Source organism: Sinocyclocheilus grahami, unplaced genomic scaffold, assembly GCF_001515645.1.
Source record: "Sinocyclocheilus grahami isolate Dianchi unplaced genomic scaffold, SAMN03320097.WGS_v1.1 scaffold2205.1, whole genome shotgun sequence".
NCBI lineage: Eukaryota > Metazoa > Chordata > Actinopteri > Cypriniformes > Cyprinidae > Sinocyclocheilus > Sinocyclocheilus grahami.
In genome coordinates this window covers 7,590-18,543 of record NW_015507384.1, presented here as the reverse complement: position 1 = coordinate 18,543, position 10,954 = coordinate 7,590, and the positions used below count along the sequence as shown (strand labels likewise).

Here is a 10,954-nt window from a genome sequence, read left to right as displayed (position 1 = left end):
GACATATTGAGGTCTTATGAAGTGAAACGATCAGTCTGTGCAAGAAACTGAACATTATTTACAGCATTATTACTGTAATCCAGAGCCTCAGACAAACGGGGAATTCTGATTCTTTTCTGTGAACTGGTTCTTTCGGACAGTTTGTTTCAATGAACTGATTCAATTCACTAGTTAGTTTACATAATCATGCAATGACATCACATATACACAATTATATTATTAAAGCACCTAATAATGATGTGAAACGTGGATGTTTTACATGTCTAAAACATATAAAGTGAATAAACTGGTCTTCATCAGCTCAGCTTTATGCGTAAACAATGAGAAAGCATAAAAACGTTAATTTCTCTCCTTCATTCAAGTGTTGCGTTCACACATGCGCATTTCAGCGGCGCATCTGTTTCCTCAGTTCAGTGTCTGCTGGAGGAACTGGAGCGCTGAATGATTCATTCATCATTTGATCAGATGTGCCGCTATTTCGGAGTGACGGTCAGGGAGTTTGGATTGAGTAACTTGTAGATCTGTGCTGTTCGAGCCGCGAAATGATTCAGACGATTCAGTCCGATTTGATGAATCAGTTCAAATAGTTCACTAAAAAGAACCACTTCAAAATAATGATTCATTCACAAACTGAACGGTTTCCCTGAGGCTCTGGATTACAGCAATAATGCTGTAAATAATGTTCAGTTTCTTGCACAGACTGATCGTTTCGCTTCATAAGACCTCAATATATCGTCAGGAGCCACGGGGATTATTTTTGAGTTGCCTGATGTGCTTTTTTGACTCACTTTTTTGAGTGACGGTAGCCATTGACTTGCATTTTATGAGGCCCACGGTTTCAGCTAAAAAAACTTCTTTACAGTTCTACTGAATCCAAAAAGTCACCCACATATTGGATGGCCTAAGGGTGAGTAAATTAACAGCAAATGTTCATTTTAATTGTTACATCTGATTCATGATGTGATGCTTTCTTCTTTCCTCGTCACTTACCCACCATCCAGTCCACTTCTTCGACGTTGTCCCCATACAGCCCATGTGTGCTCTTTCCGGTAAAGCCCTCGGACACAAAGAGGGTCGTGTGCACGTGTGCCAATGACAGGAAGAGCAGGAAGGGCCCGTCTTTGTGTCTGACATCATAAATCACACCATTAATGTGAATTATTACCAAAGAAGTTTCCCACCGCAGGCACAAGAAATGAGTGCGTGGGAAACTCACGAGACGTGAAGCTGATTTGTCCGGACAAGGCAAGGCAAGGCAAATTTTAATTACAGAGCACAAGTTTAACACAACCGTAGTTGATCCAAAGTGTTCTACATTAAAAATAAATCCGAATTTTAAAAGGAGAAAAATATTTGTTGTCAGTAAATTAATTAATAAAGCTTCATCTTTCATCATTCTTTTTTACTTCTGTTGAATTTGTGCATGTGTTTTGTGATTTGCAGGACAAGTCTAATATCTAATGCATTACCACGTTATGAAGCATGCATGCATGCACAAATTCAACAGAAGTAAAGAAGAAATCCAGCTCTGTTCATGTGTCGGTTATCGACTGACCTCTCCACGAACCGCTCGGCTTCGCTCATCAGCCTGGCGCTCAGCGTCTCCAGCTTCACGGGCTGCTCCACCACCTCGCCGTTCCTCATGATGATGCAGTTCCAGGTCCGCAGGAGTTCAAACGGCACGAACCACGCCGTGAAGCCCAGCAGCGACAGAACGGCCAGAAACGCCGCGAGCGTCCAGCTGACCCGCAGCAGAGCCGAGGCTCGGACCGCGAGCAGCGTGAGAGACGCCAGCGCCAGCAGCGCAGACACCTGCCACAGCATCTCCTGCACATCCACCAGCACGCATTTCCCCGCTCCGGGTTTGCAGTCGTTGAAGTTGGTGAAGGGAAGCCCGTAGAAGAAGTCGAAGCCGTGATTGTTGGGATGATGGCAGTGATCGTTCCTGCTCTCGCAGCTCACACCTAAATGCCACTTACCTGAAGAGTGAACACATTTATCTATCTTTAAGCTCCAGTGTGCCAGTGTTTGGTTCCCAAAGCTCTTCAAACGTCACACAGGTTTGGAACAACATGAGGGTGAGTATATGATCGTGATCTATCTCTTCAGTGGATTTCTTTATGCATACTATCATTTTTAACATTTCTGACTTGAGCTAAACACCGTCTTGCTGGAGCTGCTTCACAGCAGCATTTGAATCAGTCTCACGTTTGATGAAGATTGCATTGATTCTCCTGTGCATCAGTGTGAAGCTGCTTCAGAACGATCTGTACTGTGTAAAGCGTGACTGGACTGGACACGTCTTACCCACGATGCCGGTGGTGTAGCCCTGCTTCTGCAGGAGTTTGGCGAAGGTGGTTTCATTCGGTGGAAGTCCTCCAGATCCAGCGAGAAACAGAATCACCTGAACTCGGCCTGTGCTGCCTAGACCTTCACATCGACACAGACACAGACGCTATATCACAGACCGATAAAACAAGCTGCTTATCTCGTGATTTATTGGCCTGGTGATTGACATTAAAGGCGATAAATATATCGGCATCCACACCGGCGCACAATAACAAATTACAGATTAAAGTGTATTAAAATAGAACACTGTTATTTTAAATTGCAATAATATTTCACAATTTTAAGTTTTTTTCTGTATTTCTGATCAAATAAATGCAGCCTCGCTGAGCAGAAGAGACGTCTGTAAAAAGTAATAAAACTCTTGCTGATCTCAAACGTCAGCAAGCTCTACAGAAAAGCTGGATGAAGTCGGTGGATTCGGATTTGGCTGTCAGTTCATTGTGGACTTACTATTAATTTGAAAAAATATAAAAAACAAATGTACAGTAGTCATGCTTAGTGTGAAAGTGTCTTTATCTTATGTCAGTTCAGAAGTATTTTAGTGCATTTTGCATGAATATTGCATCAAAATATTTAATTTCAGTGTATACTCTTACTTCTCAATATAATATATTATTTTATGAACCTATATCCAGTATATATATATAATGCATTTCATATTTATTCTTATATTTTTGAGCAGTTTTTGGACAGATACACTACAAAAAAATTACGCCGTCTTGTTTTACAGTGCACAAATATTTTAACATTTTCAAATCAAGACACATTTTCTGGAGAAGCAAAATCACTAAGTCCAAAAAAAGTCTCAAAATGAAGTGAGTTTTTGCTTAAAATAAGAACAAATGTGAAAAATCTTTCTGACTCCATTGGCAGATACTGTAAGACTCACTTAATTTTACCGCATTTTTCAGAAAACAAGACTTAATATCTTAATAAGACTTAATAAGTCTCCAGTAAATGTATCTTGTAAAATATGTAAACTATGTAAAATAGTGTATTGACAAAAACTGCCCCCAAATATATTGTCTAAAAAATATATATGATTTTCAAACATATATTGGCCACTATGAGAACAGAGATTTGTTTAATAATCAATCTGACCCTTTTTAAAGCAATATTTACATTGGACATCAACACAGATCAGTGTTAATAAATAAATAATTTATTTTGCATATAGTTTGCACAATCATTCCATTTTTACAGCAATTTATTCTATTGTATTTTATTAGTGCTATAAACAAAATATGCGTAATGCATATAAAATACACCATTTTGTAATTGGTCATAATCTAATTACTTTGCATTTTGCATTATTTTGTCAAAAAGCAACAACAAAAAAAAATTTAATAACTTGTTTTCCTTAACTTAAAAATACTCTGCATCCAGTTATGTCGTAATAACGAGATGTTATGTCGTAATAACGACATCTTTTCTCTTTAAAACTACATCTTTTCTCGTAATAACGACATATTTTCTCGTAATAACGACACCTTTTCTCGTAATAACGACATCTTTTCTCGTTAAAATGACACCTTTTCTCGTAATAATGACATCTTTTCTCGTAATAACGACATCTTTTCTCGTTAAAACGACATCTTTTCTTATTAAAACGATATCTTTTCTCGTTAAAACGACATATTTTCTCGTAATAACGACATCTTTTCTTATTAAAACGATATCTTTTCTCGTTAAAACGACATATTTTCTCGTAATAACGACATCTTTTCTCTTTAAAACTACATCTTTTCTCGTAATAACGACACCTTTTCTCGTAATAATGACACCTTTTCTCGTAATAACGACATCTTTTCTCGTTAAAACGACATATTTTCTCGTAATAACGACATCTTTTCTCTTTAAAACTACATCTTTTCTCGTAATAACGACACCTTTTCTCGTAATAATGACACCTTTTCTCGTAATAACGACATCTTTTCTCGTTAAAACGACATATTTTCTCGTAATAACGACATCTTTTCTCATTAAAACGATATATTTTCTCGTTAAAACAACATATTTTCTCGTAATAACGACATATTTTCTCGTTAAAACAACATATTTTTTCTCGTAATAACGACACCTTTTCTCGTAATAACGACATATTTTCTCGTAAAACTATATTTTTTCTCGTAATAATGACATAATTTCTCGTAAAACGACATTTTTTCTCGTAATAACGACATATGTCATAGAAATGATATGTTTTCCCGTTATTATAGATATATAGTACATTATGTGAGCGAGCTAAGCGACTGTCCGCGCTGCTGTCGCCACAGTCTGACATAAACGAGGATCTGCACGCTGCTGAAATTATTGAAATACACTGTTTTAAATGTATTTTAATGTAATGGTTTTAATTGTAGCGGCATGTTTATTAGGATTAATCTCCAATCTGTCTACAATATAGTGCTATCCAATAACTGCACTCAGACCCAAGAAAACATCTCGTTAAAACGACATAATTGAGTGGAAAAAATAATATGTGTGTGGCAGCAATGCGTCACCGTACGCATGCGTGCAGTGATCATATGCACAAATATTTAATGAATATTGCTCTTGAACATTGAATAGTAATAATTTTTATTATTACTATTATACCGCAATGTGAAATATTGTTATTATTAGAAGTAATAACAACAGTAATAATAATAATAATTTACATTATATATATATTTGGATTGATTTATATTAATTAGCTAACCAAACCAGCTATGTGTGCGTTATTGTCTAATTTGAAATTGACTTGATTGCAAATGATTGCAAATATACTATTTAAACAGAACTGAGCTGGATGATGACATCACTGAATTCAATGATGAACTGTCTTTAACTCAAAAATGAGTGTTTACTATTGTAATTTTGCATTATTGACACACTATTTTCCTAATTAATGCTGTTCAGTTGCTTTGACACAATCTGTATTGTTAAAAGCGCTATATAAATAAAGGTGACTTGACTTGACTTGATACTAGAGTGTTACAAGGGTGTTGTTAGGGTGATAATGGGGTGTTTCTGGGTGGTTGCTAGGGTGATACTAGGGTGTTAGAATGGTGTTGCTAGGGTGTTCTGGGTGGTTGCTAAAGTGTTGCTAGGGTGTTCTGGGTGGTTGCTACATTGTTGCTAGATAGTTGTTATGTGGTTGCTAGGCTGTACTAATATGTTATTTATTATTTGCAAAGCTGCATATTCTCATAGGTTAAGTGTGTGTTTTCTGCGGCACTAGATGCTGTCTGTCCTACAGGAATATAGTGTTGAGTATTGACGCGCTGGTGTTGTACCTGTCCTCCGGCAGCGTTCCGCCTGCCAGCTTCACCACTGTGGGAAAAACATCCATCAGACTTGTTGGTTCTGCCACTTCTCGTCCCGGGATGAGACGTCCAGGCCAGCGGAATATTCCCGGAACTCGGATTCCTCCCTCCCAGCCGCCCATGGCTTTACCACCTAAACATAAGAGGGTCAGTAATGACACAAAATCATATATTTTTGTTCAGCATCATCATTCCTCCAAATGTCTGCTTTTGTGTTTCGTACCTCGATAGATTCCATTCCAGCCTCCTTTCGGACCCTCTTCGATGTGGCCGCCGTGGTCAGAGGTGAAGTACATCAAGGTTTTTTCGGACAGGCCGAGCCTTTCAATGGTCTCCATCATTCTACCTGCGATCAAACACAAGATATTCTCCATGAGTCACGTTTCAAACAGGTCATCCTATGTGACTGAGCTGATTAATCTGTGATCGTGTGATCTGAGGTTACTTGAGTTTGTTACATTTAAAGGGATAGCTCACTCAGAAATGAAAATTAGCTGTTAATTTACTCACCCTCAGATCATCCAAGATGTAGGTGACTTTTCTTCTTCAGTAGAACAGTAAAGAAGATTTTAGCTGAAAGCGTGGCGATTCATAAAACCAGCAGCTACCATTTCTTTGAGAGTCAAAAAAAGCATATCAGGTAACTCAAAATTAAAGGGATAGTTCACCCAAAATGAAAATTCTGTCATGAATTACTCACCCTCATGTCGTTCCAACCCCGAAAGACCTTCATTCATCTTCAGAGCACAAATTAAGATATTGTTGATGAAATCCGAAAGCTTTCTGACCCTCCATAGACAGCAACGCAACTGAAACGTTCAAGGCCCAGAAAGGCAGTAAAGACATAATTAAAATAGTCCATGTGACATCAGTGGTATCATCAGGAGCCACGGATATTAAAGGGATAGTTCACCCAAAATGAAAATTCTGTCATTAATTACTCACCCTCATGTCATTCCAAACCCGTAAGACCTTTGTTCATCTTTGGAACACAAATTAAGATATTTATGACGACATCCGAGAGCTTTCTGACCCTGGTACTCTTGTGAATGTTCATCGAAGTCTGACTCGGAAGAGAAGAAATTGTTGAATAAAGTCATCGTGCCGGTTGCCGGTGTTGGAACCCTTGGGACAAAATTATTGGCAACGGCCAAACAATGCTGGAAACGCAGGTTTTTGTAGAACGCAATTCATGGACTGTTTTAAATGAACTGATTTGTACATATTACTGTTAGGGGGTGAAAACGGTTGTATATGTGTGAAGGTTGCTTGTTTGTACCCACTATGACACATTAATATATTGGTATCAAAAGCTCTATGGTTTGTATCTCACGTTTTTATTGTGTCTTTCTTTAAACTGAGGTTTAGGAAAGTTTATTATATATAGATAGGCCATTCCCTTGAACATGAATCTCAAGAACGGTCTGTGATGGGGGGCTATCTGGATATGAAAGTATGTGTCTTTCAAATCCAGAGTCAGAAACCAGTCCTCGGGACAAATGTGTGCGAGGATCTGTTTCAAAGTTAACATTCTGAATGGCCGTCTCATGAGAGCACGATTCAGACTTCTGAGATTGAGAATTGGTCTGAGCCCACCATCTTTCTTGGGAACAAGGAAGTAGCAGCTGTAAAAACCCCACTTGCTGTCCGCTAAGGGGAACCGCTGTATGGTGCCCTTCGCAAGCATTGTGTTTACTTTAGACCAAAGAATGTGGTTCGTTGCCCAGTACCAAAGTCCGAATGAGACCTCTGAAGTGAAGTGGCCTGCGAGCGAACTGAAGCAATTACCCTCGTTCAATGACCGTAAGAATCCAACTTGACACGCCAGGATTGGCTTTAGAGCCTCGTAAAATGATCCGTGAACCCATCCATGGCAGGCCCGAACAGTCCCTTGGGCGAGACTGCGGAGTCAAGGAAGGCCATCCTTTCCATTATTTCCCTGAGGCTGAGCCATAGGTGGTGCTCCAGCACCACCAGACTGACCATGACCTTGCTGATCCCCCGAGCAGTCGCCTTGGTAGTGACGTCAACCTGCAGGGCTTAGATGGATTCGCAGCAGTCTTGAGACCTCTAGTAGACAGTGGGCAGAGGTGAGCAGCCACCGCCTCATCGAGAATGGCCCAGACAAGCGACGCACTCACTGTGCCCATCTCACTCCTTGCACGAGCTGATTTGAAACTTCGTCATGAAATTTTATCTTTTGGAAATTTGCATTTGCTCCGAGGAGGGCCGGATGGCCGCAGCAGACGGCTCTCTTCTTTCCTTCTTTTTATTCGGCTTCTTCGGCATAGGGTCAGCGAAGAGATGGTCTCGCTCCTGAAGGAGAAGATTCTAATGAAATAGCATTCTGAGCCGACTTATATAGAGGTCGACTCCACCCATTCTAGCGGGCTAGAGCACCATTGGTTTGTGCAGCTAGACAAACATTAACAAATCAGGCTTCAGTACCAGGATAAACAGGAGTTGTCCTCATAAACAGCTTGAAGTGAATGTTTGAAAGGGAACACCTCTATTGTAATACAGCCTTTATTAATTCACCATCATCATCATCTAGCTTGTTCTGAATCAGATCTGAAGTCAATAATAATTTGCTACTTGATTACTTTTTAGTTTTAACACGAAATAAACATGAATGAACATCTCACGCCTCACGTAATCGCTCAATCAGCGTCTCAACCGCGGAAACACGTCATTAAAACAGCTTGTAAACAAAACGTCACTAGCATTTCATTTACCTCAGGCCAGTCATCAGTGTCCACAGCTCGTTAGTGCGCTATAAATGAAGAGCATTTCGCAAAATATTAGACTATATACTCATTATATTTCACTTTACCTGTTAGTGATGTCTTAATTATTTAATGTTTAAATAAATCTGTTATGAAACGAGTTATGAGAGGCACTTTGTAAATGAATATATTTTAACAACTAGTAGAATTTTATCATTTAGAAGTAAATTTAAAAACTGCATCATGTGCAATTATGTGTGAGGGCCGGATGGCCGAAGGGGAAGGCTCTCTTTTGCTGCTGGGGCTCTTCAACAGCGGTGAGCAGGTGAGTGCTTTCCTTTTTCTTATTCGGCTTCTTCAGCATAGGGTTAGCGAAGAGACGGTCTCGTTCCTGAAGGAGAAGATTCTGATGAAATGATGCTCTGAGCCGACTTATATAGAGGTCGGCTCAGGGGCGGATCTACCGGGGTGGCACGGGGTGGCAACTGCCACCCTAAGAAAAAGCTCTGCCACCCCAGAATTATCAGAATAAAATATAAATGTAAGCAGTGTTTCATGTGCTACTTTTCAGCAGCGACGATGACAGCGTAACGCAAAATAATGGCAAAAACTAAACTGTCTGTGCATGATGGTTGCATGTGCACACAGCGTGCCAGTGTAACTTAGTCGGCTTCATTAACAAATTACTCTTATGAACCGGTTCTTTTTGAGTCAAAGCCACAAAGCGCGGCGGCCCAGTTCTCTAACAAATTGTTTTTACAAATTTGTTCGTGAATCAAATAATTACTGCTTTTCAGGTAACTCAGAAGTCCTCTGAGAAATCTAATCTTGTCCGGATATGTCTGAGATTCATCGCGTAATTGTTTGGTGATCCGATTCTCCGACCTCTCGCTCCACTTTCATCATGAATATAAGCCATGACAATAACATTAAATCAATAAGAAGATGCCGATCACGGAAACTAATAGCAGAGTTAGGTAAGAATCTAGTCGCATTGCAGTTTTCTCGATTGTTAAGATAACTGATTTTAGTTGGCACTTTCCCCCCCCAAAATTTTAATTCAGTTTTCAAAACAAAGACACATTTCTCAAAAGGTTTAACAATGAGTAGCCTAAAAACTGATCTCCTCACGCTGTCTGGGGACAGAGTCATCACCTGGTCGCCGGGAGGAGGTGGAGTCTTCTGTGCAGTGGTGCTGTTTTGTGCCTCAAAGCAAGCGCAGAAAAGGCATTCAGCTCGTTCAGCAGGGAGATGTTGCTGTCACAGGTCCGCGGTGGGGGCTTGTAGTCCGTAATGGTCTGTATCCCCTGTCGGGTATCAGACCGAATCAGACAATTTAAGATTTGATCAAGGACGTAGTTGAAACACGTGGAGCCGAATTCCACAGAGGCCCAAGACACAGGATGTTCGTAAATCAGATCCTGGCGCCACAAGCCAGTCTGAAGCCAGCCTAACCAACCAACTTTCACAGAACAGCTTTCAAAATTAACAGAGAACACACTGATCATAACATCTCAGGAAGGAGATTGTCAATTTGGGGCCAAGTAAGCAAGATTAATGGTCAAAGAAATGCACTGCATGACCATCATGTTAACCAGTGATAGTAATCACGAGCTCTTTGGATTGACTTCCCCCCACCTAGGAGTCAAAGAACAGACTGAGATTCCTTACAGACCTCTTATCCTCTGGTCTTCATGTCCACATACATTCACAGAATGGCACAGAAACTTCCTTTCCATGCACATAAATGACACTAAAAGGACTTGTGAGCAACTAATCATTTCTATGCATAACTCCATATAATGTTTGTAACCCACGTGTGTGACTATCTGGTCTTAATCATTTATTGTGTATGTATTTTGAATAACTATTGAATAGCTTAAGGGTTCATATTCATGTTTAGTATGTGTGTGTTTGAATCTTCTTGCTTGAAACGTTTCTTCCAATCAATTCTTTGTCAAATGTATCATATTCTTGTTATAGAAATCATGTCCAAAATTATACTCTGCAAGAGCGGGAAAAACTCGGACCATGTGCCTGATGAGATAACATTTTGATTTATGAATTGGGAGGAGAAATATACAACACCCCCAGCAAAGACAGCGTCTAATTGGTCAAACCACCATTTGGGATGTGGCCAAAAGCCCAGTTTAAATACTCAGGACACCATCAAATTGCTCTCTTTTCTCTCCCTTTTTCCATTTTCCCTGCTTTTTTAGTTTCTGCCTGCTTTAGTCATGTGCTTTCAAGTCATCACTTTTAGCCATGCGACTTTTTAGTCATAGCTTTGAGCTATGCTTTTTAATCATGCTTCTTTAGCTTTTTGAGTGTGTTCTGGCTCACACGCCAGCTCCTCCAAAACCACGAGGAGAAACGCCACCTAGTCTTGTCATAGTTTACTTCTATTTCTTTACTTTAGTTTATTTTATTTTATGTTGAGAGTTTCGTGTTTCGAGTTAAGTTTTGCCTAACGCCGTGTCTCCGAAAGAGTGCTGTCTAAAACTTCAACTACAACCACAACTCCGCGTCGTCAGCCAACGCCCAACCACTGGCTTCCCAAGACTGAACTTC

The 10,954-nt window shown here is 39.9% G+C and overlaps 2 protein-coding genes across 2 annotated transcripts; both read right to left on the bottom strand.

The window, feature by feature from the left end:
- Positions 1–924: 924 nt before the first annotated feature.
- LOC107574384 (arylsulfatase D-like) lies at positions 925–2,842 on the bottom strand. Its single transcript, XM_016260821.1, has 4 exons — positions 2,834–2,842; positions 2,308–2,455; positions 1,556–1,979; positions 925–1,127 (listed from the first exon to the last, which is right to left on the bottom strand). The coding sequence occupies exons 1-4, from the start codon at positions 2,840–2,842 to the stop codon at positions 983–985; spliced, it is 726 nt and encodes a 241-aa protein (XP_016116307.1). The 3' UTR covers positions 925–982.
- Positions 2,843–5,565: 2,723 nt separating this feature from the next.
- LOC107574383 (arylsulfatase E-like) lies at positions 5,566–5,995 on the bottom strand. The gene is made up of 2 exons (XM_016260820.1): positions 5,881–5,995; positions 5,566–5,790 (listed from the first exon to the last, which is right to left on the bottom strand). The coding sequence occupies exons 1-2, from the start codon at positions 5,993–5,995 to the stop codon at positions 5,585–5,587; spliced, it is 321 nt and encodes a 106-aa protein (XP_016116306.1). The 3' UTR covers positions 5,566–5,584.
- Between the last annotated feature and the right edge of the window lie 4,959 nt (positions 5,996–10,954).